This window comes from Astyanax mexicanus, chromosome 8 (assembly GCF_023375975.1).
Source record: "Astyanax mexicanus isolate ESR-SI-001 chromosome 8, AstMex3_surface, whole genome shotgun sequence".
NCBI classification, from domain to species: domain Eukaryota; kingdom Metazoa; phylum Chordata; class Actinopteri; order Characiformes; family Acestrorhamphidae; genus Astyanax; species Astyanax mexicanus.
Genome location: NC_064415.1, coordinates 35,871,986 through 35,886,978, shown reverse-complemented (window position 1 = coordinate 35,886,978; position 14,993 = coordinate 35,871,986). Strand labels below are relative to the sequence as shown.

Here is a 14,993-nt window from a genome sequence, read left to right as displayed (position 1 = left end):
CTCAACAATAAATAGGATAAAGAATAAAATTACATTGCTGTTACCTTAAATTACCTGCTTAAATTCACATTCCACCTTAAATGGTGCAGACATTATGGTAAAAATTCAAATAAGTTCAGCTCTGCATCACAGAGAAACTAAGAGTTGGACAATAATAAACAATTGTCCTTTCTGAAGATGCCCTTAATGCCCTACTGCAGCTAGGTTGCTGACCTTTTCACTCCACTGCTATTACATTAGTTCTGCAGGGCAAGGTTGCACTTCAAAACAAGGGGAAGGAGTACAAATCAGAAATGAAATTGGGCATATATCTAGAAAATACCCACTAGAGGAGACCAAAACACATCCTATCACATTTTGGTTTTAATTAAATAGAAAAAATATTGTATTCTTTAAACAAGCAAATCTCCTCTCCACAGAGGTCTGTTACTAATGAAAATGTACCAAGTGCTCATGAAGAATTCAGCAGGAAGTTAAAAGAGGGCAATAAACAAGGTTAAATGTAACAGATGGAGAGGAGTTTGGTTAATTAATACAAACAAAGTCCAATTAAGTTCTATGTTATTTGAACTATGGTATTTGAACTTAACATCATGAAGCCACTTTACAGGAAAAAGAAAAAACTTATAAACTTTTAGTGGAATTCAATGTGACAAGAGTTTATTTCAGGTCATTTTTAAGTATTTATATTGGTCTGTTCATCCTGAGATTTTGGCACAGTGTAAGGGACAGTTTGTTAGTTCAAATTATGTAGACAAAAATGGAAATACTTGTTTTCCAATGAACAGCGACGATATGTAATAAATCCAGGCACACATGACCAAAAGTTTTCTTTGACAGAAAAATAACCATTTATGGATTCATAAAGAACCAGATATTTGTAAACGAAGAAACTCTTAAATATTTAAATGCGCTTCACATTCTTATCTCTTATTTTATAAAATGTTTCTTTATGGAAAGACAAGTGCTTTTTTCTATTGTGTCACTGAAATAATGCTTTGTAGCACATTTTTATAAGAGTGTGTAACACTCTGAAGAGACTGACTGGTAAAACCATCGACATCTAGAGCTTCTAGAAAAGTGCACAGAGTAAGGACCAGGAAAAAAAGTCTGAGGATAGGTTGCTAAGCAACGCAGGCATCTGTACTGTATGTCTGTATTGCAGAACTTGATTTTTCCTCTCTCTGTCTTCAGCATTTTCTTCTGCGTTAGCCGACTGGCATGCTGCGTGCAGTGGAAGTAAATGTACTGAGCTGGAGAACACAGCACGATGTTCTGCTGCATGTTGAAAGATAGATTAAGATAGAATGTTCTGGAAGGAGCGGCATCATTGGGAATAAAAAAACATAAAAATTTGGGACAGTACAAAAAATGCACATAACACACATACAGTGGTTGGACAATGAAACTAAAATACCTGGTTTTAGACCACAATAATTCATTGTGGTGACAGACAGTTCTGGTGGAAACAGGAGAGTTGAGGTGCACATTAAATTCTGCTGTGATTTGGGCAGCTGTGGTTTTATGTTTTTTGGATACAATCCGGGTTAACACCCGAACATCCCTTTCAGACAGCTTACTCTTACAACGTCCACAGTTAATCCTGTTGGATGTGGTTGGTTCTTCTTGGTGGTATGCTGACATTACCCTGGATACCGTGGCTCTTGATACATCACAAAGACTTGCTGTCTTGGTCAAAGATGCGCTAGCAAAACGTGCTCCAACAATTTGTCCTCTTTTGAACTATAGTATGTCACCCATGTTGTGTGCATTGCAATATTTTGAGCAAAACTGTGCTCTTACCCTGCTAATTGTTGGCAGGTGTTTCAGTGTTATTGTCCAACACATGTAGCACACATGTACACTGTTTTTACTATGGCATGTATTTGATGCAGTACCCATTACTTTAAACGGCAGAGGCCAGGACTTTAAGTAATACAGTGGTTCTTAAAAATATACTTCATATATTATTAAGAAACAACCCTATAGTACCACTTCAATCCACAGTATACTCTAAGTTTTCCAAATAAACAAACACATGACTTTAAAGGGCCAGAAACGATTGCATAAATGAATGTGTAGTTCTTACGTTTTCAACAGCTGGGCTATCAGATGGTCAGGCTAGCCAGTGTCCAGATGTGGAGGATTTGGGGTCAGCTTGGTTTAGTAGCTAAAGCCAGTGCGCAGGCATGTCCCTTCAACCCCACCCCACCCCCTTTTATAGTACAGCAGCCTACTGAGCGACAGGCCAGCTCAGTGGATCCTACCCAGCCAGATGTTGTGTTTTTTTGGAGTCTATCTGGGTTTGAATGTTGACATGTTCCTGACCTCCAAACACACATCAGAGATGTGCAGGTAAACAGGCCCAGCAAGGTTACCGGTGCCTCCCACAGACTTTCACGTGCAAAAGCCGAGGTTTTAGTTTTTAGTTTACTACATAATTTGAACCGACAAATTGTCCCTTACACTGTGCCAAAATTTCTGGATTAACTTTTCAAAATTACCTGAAATAAACTCTTTTTACATTGACTTCAATTGAAAGTTTACAAGATTTTTCCTCTCTCCTGTAAAGTTGCTGTTTTGGAGATATATGTTTTCCACATATATAATGGTGACAATATATATCGTCCATAAACATAAACACCCAGAAAACTCATATAAATCAGGACTATGGTGCTCTAGAGATAAAGAAAGTGACCAAGCAGTTTCACTATTGATATTCATCAAACTATCACAGCAGCAAGTGCAAATCTGAATCCAATAAATCAGTAATACCAGTATATAAAGCCATATTATTTTATTTTAGATATGTTAGATTAAAAAAAAACAGCATGGCATAAAGAATATCTAGCCTTTAAACCAAATGCTGAATATTTTATTATGTGCGGCTAGCATTCCGACCAATCACAGATGATCATTGACTGTTTTAATGAATCAAGACAGTATAAAAAAGACTTACAAGCACAATATGTAACAAATAACTGCAGTACCTCCACGACATGTAGTTCTAATGATTAGATTCACTCAGGTATTTAGGACTGAAGTAAAATGGAGTCTAGGCTTTGATATGAAACATTTAAAAGGCTAAGCACTTCAACAGTTTTCATCAGCGAACGTGTGAGCTTCCACACTATCCAGCTTCTCATACAAAATTCATGATGAATCTGAAGTCCAGAAAGATTGCACTACCATACATAGAGCAGGCAGACAGAAGAAAAACAGACCATCAATGCTTATCTGCTTTCAACTGTTTTACATGTCTTTATCCCTGTACAATACATACATGCATACATATTCTATGTGTTACTAACAGGTTAATTCAGTTGTATTCTACTTATTTTTAAAGTAATTATTTGTGCTGAATTGAAATTATATTCAGAGGGAAGATAAAGAAAACCATCAACAAGACTGACGTGGGCAATAGTTATTGAGCTACACATACAGAAGTGGTGTCTCTGAATCAGGACGCAAGATGTCTCAGTATGGAGTTGTAGAGGTTCCTAATCTATGCCAAGTAGCTTGATTATTCTCAAATAGTTCCTGCAAATTTTGGGCTAGGGATGGAGACACATGACAGTACATTGCTTTAATCATACAGCCGTCTGCCAATGGTGCTGGCACTACCTGTATTCATGGAGTCATGAATTACTCACTATCTCTGTTTGCTGAATGTCCATAATTGTGGCTGTTTGATCCCACTAAAAATGTTCGACAATCCATATGTTCTTCCACACAGTGGTTTGTTTAGGTCTCCCTGATCCCTCAATGTCGTTGGTGCATGGCTTCATCTATCCACAACCACAACCAACAGTGTGCTAGGGTTCGGGTTAGTCCTATTATGCGAAGCCGCTCAAACTCAAATTTATTAATGGCTTGAATTGCTTTCAAACTATTCTCTGAAACATTTCAGATCAAAGATTTGCTTGCTAGGGATGCTAACAACCCAACAGCACAAGTTAGAATGGAAGGCCTGCACAATGGGACAGCCTTATATATTAATTCAGGTACAGCCTGATTAGACCTGTCCTTGCAGCCGTCTGCCAATGGTGCTGGCACTACCTGTATTCATGACTGACAAATATTTTCTTGCTAAGGGTGCTAACAAAACAACAGCACAAATCATAATAGAAGGCTTGCACAACAGGAACTATGAATATAGTTCTGCATTGTGCAGACGTCTGCCAATGGTGCTGGCACTAACAGTATTCATGGAGGAATCTCTGTTTGCTGAATGTCGATAAATGTGTCTGTTGGGTCACTCTGAAAATGTTGGACGAGCCATATGTTCTTCCACTTACTAGTTTGTGAAGCCATGCACCAATGTCATAATGTCAAATCTACCAAATTTTCCTTCCACTGGGTGATTCCTACTATTCTTTTGATGATGAACCATGAGAGGATCCAAAACTCCAAAGAATGGACCTAAAAACACTGGACAGCCATGCCAAATTACAGAATAAATGTTTTCATTCTGTATGTTGAAAAAGCCAGTATGACCAGGCTTAATATACCAAATATTACTGCACAACATTATCACAGCTCATCTTACTGATGGTATAGTGTGGGATGTTTTCCGTGTTATCTAATATGATATGATAATACAGAGGAAGCCAAACCAGAATAGGCTTAAAAATTAAGCTGTCTGTCTGGCTCTTTTCATCTGCTCCAGCAACTGACTGACTGAAAGGTGCCTGTGAAACGAGACCTATTTTCAGCTCTTTTATCCTCTCAAAAGACCATCCAGCAAATATGCCTTCAAATATAATGCTCACATTTAATACACATAATGTACTGTACATTATCAGCCAAACCCCCAGGAACCCAACAGCCCCACAGAGAGTATTATGTTCTCAACTGTTACGGACTGGATGAAAAAATGCCAACTATACACTCACGGACCAAGACCAAGTCCTGGATTGGAACACACTGAGTTGGGGTATCTTAACTGATCATGAAGTGTTACCTCAGGGGAAATTTGGCGGGGTTATCTTGTTAGTGAGGTTAAACACTGGCTTGATGATCAGAGGTCTGATAGTGGGAATGGGAAATTCCATTTCTAGATTTGTGTGTGCATCCATAGTGTCATATGTGTAGCAGGAATACATCTTGGAAAGTATTACCGCCCATAGTGGACAGTTCTGATTGGGAATGATTGTGGTTGGCAGCATCTGGCTAGAACAGTCTGTGGAAGCAGACAAGCAACTCTTGTTGAAATTACATAATCCACATTCAATACAATTTAATTTTCTCATGACTTTTTTTAAGTGGCAGTCCATATAATTTAGGAGAAGTGATTAAATATTGTGTTTAATGGTACCAGTGTGCTGGAACAACCATCCCTTCTAAGCCTAATATATACATTCGTAAAAACTGGGGTGTCGGGTTGCTTTTCACAGGAGTTATTCCGGCCACGTCACGCATCTTTATGTACTTATGTCACACGCACAGCCTCTAAAAGAGGATCCGGCTCAGTTTTACTGAACGCGAGCGGCTGGTGGAGCAATGATGACTTCAGAAGGGGAAACTCAGACCTCAGTAGCTCATTCACTCATAGTAAAAACAAAGAAATGAAGAAGTGAAGTTTCTGACTGAGCGCGCTCTCTCTCTCTCTGACTGAACATAACCTGGAATCAGATTCATCCGCAGATTCAGAGCAGCATGAAGACATAATTGTAATATTTATCATGCCCTGTATTGTTTATTTAAAGGTCATACTTATTATTCAACATTTTATAATGTATATATATTAGCCGGTATACCGGTTAATGCATTTTAATGCATTTTTCTTATACCGCCATAGCCCTAGAGATTCTGTGGAACACTGAGGAAGCACACTAGCAGAGCTTGCTAGCTAACACTAGCCAGTTAGCATAACAAGCTAACACACTGGAGTAATGGCAGCTCAGCTCTGTGGAGTCAAATGCTTTGTCCTGCCTGGAGAACTCCTGGAGCTTCTGCTGCTGCTCCTTGCAATATGAGTAACTATAGCCCTTTTAAAAACATTCATATTGTGGAGTGAAGGATAATATTAATGCACACTGAACTGAATATATGCCTCTAAAGGCTTCAATAATAATATATTGTAATCTGATATTAAGCTTGTGTCTCACTTATGCTATAGAAAATTTGAGGAATATCTACTAAATACTCACATTTTGAGTATTTTAGGACCTTTTAAATTGTTTATGGAACTTTTTTAAATATTTCGTTTTGTAATGGAAGTTGTTGGCATATCTCTTTTTAAGATTTGTTTTTGCATTCTTTAGCTGTTTTTCTGCTAATGAAGTCTGATTTCTCCATATATTGTGTCATTTTGTGTGGAAAAAGTAAACCCAATAGTAAACAAAGCCTTAATACAAAGCCCAAGTGGACTTGATTGTGTGCACTGAATCATTGTCCTGCTGCAGAACCCAAGTACTCCTGTGCTTGAGGTCACAAACTGCAGAATTCCTGGGTCCATCTATTCCAGCAACTTTTTTCAGGCCCTGAAGCGCTATATCTGAAGATTATGCTAAATAGATATTCAGTGATGATTATGAGTAGATAATATGATATTATCATCTAAAGGAGGTTGTGTTTTAAGTACAGGAGGTTGTGGTTTTAGTATGATAAATTAAGAGGAGATCTGGGTCATATAAAATCTGCTGACCTTTCCACAAATGGGTCATTTGTGTGTGAAAAATATGTTTGATCAGAGTTAATGCTTCTTCTGCAATCCAGCACTCCATTCAGACTACAGTTTACCTTTAGCCTCAGTGCCATAAAGTAAATTGATGTTGTATAATCAATTACTTGACCCAGTAAGTTGCCCTTTTCACAGTGCGTGTTCTGTTTGGCCATGTCCCAGATTAGAAAAAAATAAATCATTTTTACAGCTCTGTATGCAGTTACAGCCTGTTCACATGGCCATTATCTATGTAGCAATCACATTAGTAGCTTATGAAGTAGAATAGCTTGTGTCTATTGTGCAGTATTGTGTAAAAGTCAGAAGCCACTGTTCAATTATTTCACATCTAATCAAAAAAGCCTTTAACTTGAACTGTGCATGCCTTGGTAGACCACAATTTAAAGCTTAAATATTTGAGAAAATAATAGTTGAAAATTAAGCTCCATGTTTGTCCAAATGTCACACCAGATACAGACTGTTTAGTCCAAAACCTGAATTTCTCCCTTTTCTTCAACGGACAATCTCCACTCCAGAACTACAATTCCCAGCACGCATCTTGACAATATCACTTGTCCAGACTCCAGCCAATCACATCTTGTTCTAAGGCTATTCCAGATTTTTTTTAGGTGCTGTTAATATTCTTGTCTAGGTTTAGTCTCTCTCTGGTTTTGACTTTCTGTTTTTTGCCCCTTATATAAAAGCCTCTTCTTATTTTTTCTTATTTTGACTCCAGTCTGTAAAATACAATAAAATACTGTAAGCAAGGCGATATACTGTAATATTCAGATTTTTAATGATCAGTAACTCAAGGTAATAGGCATAGTTTTTTTTTTACTTTTTTAAAAGTAAAAAAAAAAAATACTTTTATATACTCTGAACAGTGGGATCTATCTTGTGAAAGCTATTCAGTAGGTGGGGTTTAAACACAACACACACCCACTGTCTACCAGTACTTTTTACAGGTATACTATTGATTTAAAAACGTTAATGTGTTTCTTAAATATCAATAGAGTATTGCAAAACAAAATATCGCAATACATCAATATATATATATATCGATATTTCATTACTGAAAGTGTCTGAGATACATCCTGTGTCACTTCAGGGGAAAGCTTAGGATATAACTTCCACTCCTTAGGATATAACTTCAAACTTCAAAAATTGTGAGGTGTTACCTTGTTTGTAAAGTGAAGTAAGCGCTCATGACAAGACAACACAAATAATTGGAGAATGAGTAAAGGTTGATAGTGGATTACTGCCCAGTGCCATGTCTGTAACAGGAATACATCATAGAAAACATTCCCATCCAAAGTAGACAGCGCAGTAGGTGGTAATGATCATGACCGCCTACATCTGGCTCAAATCGTCCATGTGATTTGATACACATTTAATGCAGTAGGCCCCAAACTCATATCTCTAAGCTTTGAACAGTGTTCCTTAGAACACTATGCAACACCAACCATTTGTGAAAGTTCTAAAATTAGCTATAGAATGAAGCAGCAGGGAACATAAAGTATATATGATATAGACATGCTAATGTCCGCATTATGTTCACCCACGAGTTGGCACCGAACACTGTATACTGCTGGTGGGCAACAGTACACATATGCATGGTTCCTATTGGCTGAAAAGCAGCGCACATGGTACGGGAACCCTGACTAATCAGCGATTTCATAGTGATGATGAACATTTCCATAAATACATGAGCTCCAGCAGTCCATGACATGAAAGGCAACCAACCAACAAGTACAACAGCAGCCTATTCAGCTCTGCCTCAGGAAAATTTCAAGGCAGGTCTGATGGAATTTTTCTTTTTTTGTTCATATGCAAAGAATAAGCTTGAGAGGGGGGCCAGACAATTTCTAAAAGCTTCACAATCTCCTTGGAAACAGTAGAGAGGTGAGAGTTCTTATGGGAATGACTGTAAATGCGGCTATGTATCAGTACGCAAGTCCTGTCCCTCATGACACTATCACATTCCCATAAAACAACAAACCTTTAAAGCCTTTGTTGGTTGAACAGCAAAAGACAGGTGTACGCTGTTAGCAGTTGCGAAAAGAAAAAAGGCGCTAAAGCTCGGCTCGGCTGAGACATGCCCTTGATCTGCTCACTTCCCTGCATGCACTAGCCGGCAGATTCCCAAAGACACAGTCGCATAGCAGCAAATGTACTTTACACGCAAGCGCCGCTGCGGAAGCTTTGCAACGATTACACGAGTAAACACGCAAAAGTCTCTTTTTATCCGAGCTCTAACCAAGCAGGAAACGGGATGACGGGAGTTATGACGGAAGATTAGCGAGGGAGGATGAGGTGTATAGATACTAGGATAGTGATGCTGAACACTATAGGCTTTCAGGAGAGGAGGAGAGGTGTCGGAAGGGTACGTTTCGATGCAGTGTGGGTGGCAGGGATGGGGCGACAGTGTAGAAATATAGATGCAGGTGTTACGTAAAAAAAAAAAAAGCATGGAAAGAGAAGGAGTGAAGAAGGGTGGATGCTAACACAATAGAGATAGAGAGGAAAGAGGGGTGGACATGCAAGAGCATTAAATCTATTAAATGTAAATCAAAGTATGCATGGAGATAAAGGTATCTGTTATGGCAAAGGATGAGCAAGAAATCAAATGTTCTAAGATGAGCAGACCGAGTAAACAGAGTCTTTACAGAAATCAGGAGCCAATCAATAAATGCGACAGGCGCATTACAAGAATGGTGAGAAGAACTTGAAAAGCAATACTATCCTCCATTGATGTATCAAATCTCATCCCTTTATGATAGATCAATGAGTGTCCACCCAAAGGTCCATCTATCAATACATTCATCTACCATCTATTTTGCTTCTTCCCAGTCAGGGTCACAGTGGGTCTAAAGCCTTTCTGTTATCAATCATTGGGTGCAAGGCAGGAATACCCCTTGAAGAGGATACCAGTTCCTCGCAGGGTAACACACACAACCACACTTAGTGTTTAGATTAATGGTGATGGTCTCAGAGCCTAAAGATTCTTAGTACATTGTACCTCCAAATGTTTGTGCACCTACTGCTGACACAAATGTGCAAATGCACAGTAACAGACAGCCTGTCAAGTCCCTGATAGACTAGTTACTCTCTGGAGAACATAATGCCTACAGCCAGGCATGAGGTTAGAGGGGTATAAAGCCCCTAGACCTGTAGAGCATGGAGATGTGAAGAAGTGGATCTGTGTTTCTTGGAATGATCGGGTTCATCATCTATTACTTCCTTGTACTTTTGGGATGAGGTGGGAAGTTTGGGAATGAGGTGGGGTTGAGATAATCCTATTAAACTCCCTGACCTTTCTAAGAATCCCTTCCCTGAATAGCAGAGACTGTCAAGAGTAACCCCTACAAAATCAGGACATTAAGTCCCGACTATAGTCCATATCACAGTTACAAGCCTAAACATTGCCTATAGATAGTCTGGTGTTGCGACAAATGGTGGAAAGATGGAGGCTTATAACTGGCAAAGTAATCATAAAGCATATTCATATTTCTACCCCAAGCCAAGGGAGTGTGACCTCAGATTCAACTGAGCAACGATCTGGGATATGTCTATTCTATAAACAGGTGTCTGTTCCATACACATTATGGAACATGGTGAGTATGGTAGACACGGCAGACCTTGAACGCAGGAACATAAGGTCCAGAAAAAGGGATAGACAGCTCCGCAGCTAAAAGCCAACTCAATGAAGAGGTCAAGAGGGCAGTGATGATTGACTACTGATTAAAATTTGAACAGATGGCAGGTGGGGTGGTGAAAGGAGGGCATGGAAGAGGGAAGCAAGGAGGTTCGGGAGAGCACCTCTGCCCATGATGATGATGGCTGGATGGCAAGGAGGGAAAGGCTCTTTCTCGCCGCGTACCTTGCGCCTGCGCTCGGCCCTCTCTCGGGAACGCCTCCTCCGCTCTCGCGCCTTCTCCAGCGCCTTCAGGTCGGGCAGCTGCTGCTGCTCCATCTCCACACGTGCCTTTTTGATGTGCGCCGCTGCGTGCGCCATGGCGACGGCTCAAACTGAACGCTTCCAGTGGAAACAAGTGAGTTCTCTGCTCCTGGAGAGGAGCAAACGAGGAGCACCTGCTCCAGTAGAGCCGCAGAGAGAGACAGAGAGAGTGCAGGAGAGAGGGAGGGAGGGAGGGAGAGATAGATAGAGAGGGAGGGTGGGAGGAAGAGAGGGAGGGAGGGAGAGAGATACTGTGGTCCTCCCACAGCAGCTCTCTCTGAATAGCCAGCCTTCCCTCACTCTGGGTGACTGCAAGTAAGGTAGGTGATGGGTAGAGAGGCAGAGAGAGAGAGAGAGAGAGAGAGACAGAGACAGACAGAGAGAGAGAGTGGGAGAGAGATATGGAGAGTGTATGCTAGAGAGTACTAGAGAGACAGAGAAAGAGAAAAGAAAGGAGGGAGTGAGAGAGAGAGGCCATGGGAAAAACATGGACTATGAGGATATACTGTATATACTGTTTATATACTGTATATGGTTGTGTAATAGAGAAACATAGCCACAAACCACCGTTAGCCATTTAGCAACCAGTTGTCTCATAACCTATAATCACAAACAGCACATGACTGTTCAACCAATCACATCACAGAGATACTGTTAAATACTCTATATAAACAGTACATACTCTATATGGGTGTGTAATAGAGAGACGGGGAAAAATAGAGCAAGAGACTTAGAGACAGTACAGAGAGAGAGAGAGTGATAGATAGTAGAGCGAGAGAAAGAGCGAGAGAGAGGGAGACACTGTCCCCTCCTCCTGTTGCCACAAACCACCAATAGCCGCTTAGCCAATCACAAACAGCACACGATTGTTCAACCAATTACATTATAGATATGCTGCTATATACTCTATATATACTCTATATGAGTGTGTAATAGAGAGACAGTTAAAAATAGAGACAATAGAAAGAAAGAGAGAGAGATAGTAGAGAGAGAGAAAGAGAGGGGGAGACTCTGTGCCCTCCCCCTGCTGTCACAAACCACTGTTAGCCGCTTAGCACTCAGGTGTGTCGTAACCGATCATCAACCAATCACAAACAGCTTGGACTGTTCAACCAATCATATTACAGATATACTGTTATATCCTCTATATATACTCTATATGAGTGTGTAATAGAGAGACAGTGAAAAATAGAGACAATAGCGAGAGAGAGAGAGAGAGAGAGAGAGAGAGATAATGGAGAGATAGTAGAGATATATATATAGAGAGAGATACAGTAAATGGATAGATAGTAGAGAGAGAGAGAGAAGGAGAGACACTGTCCCCTCCACCTGTATCCACAAACCACCGTTAGCTGCTTACCACCAAGTTGTGTCATAACCAATCATCAGAAACAGCACGCCTGTTCGTCCAAGCACGTTACAGATATCTTGTTATATACACGTATACGTAGAGGGAGACACTGACCCCTCCCCCTTTAACCACAAACCACCATTATCCGTTTAGCACCCAGTCATGTCATAACCAATCATCAGAAACAGCAGCCGACTGTTCGACCAATCACGTTAGGCTGCCGCCCTAAATAGGGGGAAACACGCGAGCGTCAGCATCTTAATTGTGCCCCCTCGCCATCCCCTCAGAGAGAAGACAAACGGGTGCAGCCATGCGCACAAAACAGAGGGGGAGATAAAAGATTAAAGGCACCTCCCGACATCCCCCCTCCGCATTTGTCATCCTCTCATCCTCCACCATCTCTCCATCCCCCCTTTCACACCCATCTCTCACACAGAATGGTGCGGTCTGCTTCCATCCATGGAAGGACGAGAAAAAAAAAAAACACACACACTGTGATTTCACAGCTTGCGCACAATAATACAGTACGTGACACACTCCTCTTCCTCTGCTGTCCTGTTTTCCTTACCCTTCACTTCATCTTGACTGGTCCTGTGTGTTTTTATAATGAACCAATCAGAACACAGACTGTGCAAAACAAGACCGGCACGCCTTTCTTTCTGTCTCCCATAGAGAAAATATAGGTGTGTTTTGTCTGTGTTGAGGCTGAAATAGACAAAACAGTCCTACGATAGCAAAATATACATACAAAACATTGAATTTAAATGCATTTCAAAGCTATTTTTTCATAACTAGACTTTAAAGGCTTCAACAGGCTACAAATTCCTACATTTTTCACTAAAAAGGCAGTGACTGATCTTAAAGTAAACAAGTTAATTATATGATAGCCATACCTCAACCAATAAGTTCACTGGCTTTACTGTGTTGATTTTCTGCGTTTTAAGACTACAACATCTCCAAACAAATGGCAAAACTGCTAATTTCACTAGCTTACAGGCTGGAGCTGTTGTAGCATGCCAACCTCTGGTGCTTCTGCACTTGATGCATGGTAGATGCTTGATTAAACTGGCTAAACTCAACAACACAGCACAATTCTAGCCCTCGGTACACTAGTTTTACACTGGTAAATTACAAGTACAAGTACTATTGTTGCAAAACAAGACCAGCAGTCCTTCCTTTCTGTCTCCCTCTTCCTCTATAACTATTATTGTCTGTGTTGAGGCTGAAATAGACAATGCAGTCCTGCGATAGGATACATATACAATAACTGAATTTAAATGCATTCCAAAACGAAGCTATTTATTTATAACATTTAATATCTGGACTTTAAAGGCTTCAACATGCTAAAATATAACAATTTCCACAAAAAAAGACTGAGCTAAACTTCAACCACTAAGTTCACTGTGTTTATTTTCTGCGTTTTCAGATTAAAATATCTCCGAACAAACTACAAAATCACTAATTTCACTAGATTACAGGCTGGAGCTGCTGTAGCATGCTACCCTCTGGTGCTTCTGCACTTGTTGTCAAGGCAGAAGCTTGATTGAAACTGGCTGAAGTGTATAACACAAGCACTGCATTGCTGTGTTTTTGCATTTCCACCCAAACAAAATCCAAACAGACAACTTTTTAGTCAAAGCAGCAGTCAGAAGCATATTTGCTCAATGCGGCTGCTGTGGGTTCATGGTAAACTGTGGAACTGGAACACAGATTGAGGTCCAGTGCAAACGCTAGCATATGGATCAGTAAGTAAGTCAACCCTATCCTCCTGATATATCCGAGATTGAACATTAATAACATCAATATCAGCCCTGATACCGATATTGAATAAGATTGGTCCCATGTATTCTCAGAAAAGCCTACACCAGTGTAAGTTGGGAGATGTTATCTTGTGAGTGAGGATGAAAGCTGATCAGTGACCAAGATGACATCATCAATTGTTAGTGTTTATTCAAGGCCATATAACATTCCTCAGTCCATAGTGTCACGTGTGACGTGCACATCCATAGGTGCAGTGGGTGATAATGATCATGATCACCGGTGCCTGGCTACAATTGTCTACAATTGTGCGTGTGAAGAGACAAGTGACTATGGCACAAATCACAAATCATATACAATGCAGGAGACCCCACACACACACATCTCCTGTAGGTCCATGCAGCATTTTTTATTTACCATGTGACATGGAACATGATACTAGCTCCAGTCCCAATACTTTTGGCACGTCAGTCCACCAAAATTGCACTTGTGAGTGTGTGTGCGTGTGTGTGTGCATTTATGTGTGTGTGTTTGAGCTTTTTATGATCATCCAGCCAAGTGCCTCAGCCTCTCTAGAGTATGAAGCTGAAAAGCCTCTGATTGGCTGCTTTTTACCCTGCCTACGCCTCACTAAGCATCGCCTCTGAATGCACAATGTCAACCCCATAAACTGCATTTTTCATATGTGCTGAGAGGGTGGGAGACCCACTGGTACTTAGGGTGATTTTACTATTTTATATTATATTTATATCAAGAATAGCGTATTGTATTTGTTTAATGGCATTGGACTGCCAAGAGGTGTGTGTGTGTGAGTGTGAGAGCGAGAGAGAAAGAGAGAGAGAGAGAAAGAGAGAGAGTGAAGGCCATATTGTCTTTCTGTCTGCCAAAAAAAAGATCAGCTGCACCTGCTACCTAATGACATTGGAATGTCAAAGTAGAGAATATGTATATATTTGTGTTTATGTGTGTGGCTATTTGATTGTTCGATGAAAGTCACCTTGCACATATAGAGTCAAAGTCATGGGACAGGAACTACTATCCTGTGCCTTAAAAATGCTTTTTTGATATATGGGAATCAGATGCTACCCACCGTGAAAGGTGAACAAATTCCTGGTACAGACCTGACACTGTAGATCGAGTATGCATCTATCTGGCACAGCCTATCATGCCCGGCTCCAACCTTGATAATTCACATCACCTTGCCATGAGCACACAGCTCAGTGTTCAGTGTCACTCACAAGATATAACCTCATGACTTATAC

The 14,993-nt window shown here is 40.4% G+C and overlaps 1 protein-coding gene across 27 annotated transcripts in view; it reads right to left on the bottom strand.

Moving 5' to 3' along the window:
- The window catches only part of ank2b (ankyrin 2b, neuronal), a 281,005-nt gene that overhangs the window by 147,373 nt on the left and 118,639 nt on the right, over nucleotides 1-14,993 (bottom strand). For 8 of the 27 annotated variants that reach the window (XM_049483040.1, XM_049483041.1, XM_049483039.1 and 5 more), the window contains exon 1: nucleotides 10,545-10,794. The exons of 3 other annotated variants lie outside the window; for them this stretch is intronic. In XM_049483040.1, coding sequence (XP_049338997.1) covers nucleotides 10,545-10,679 — 135 coding nt within the window. In that variant the 5' untranslated portion in view covers nucleotides 10,680-10,794. Of the gene's footprint in view, nucleotides 1-10,544; nucleotides 10,796-14,993 lie in introns of those variants that run through there. 16 more of the 27 variants (XM_015608638.3, XM_049483033.1, XM_049483038.1 and 13 more) reach the window with 6 other exon arrangements.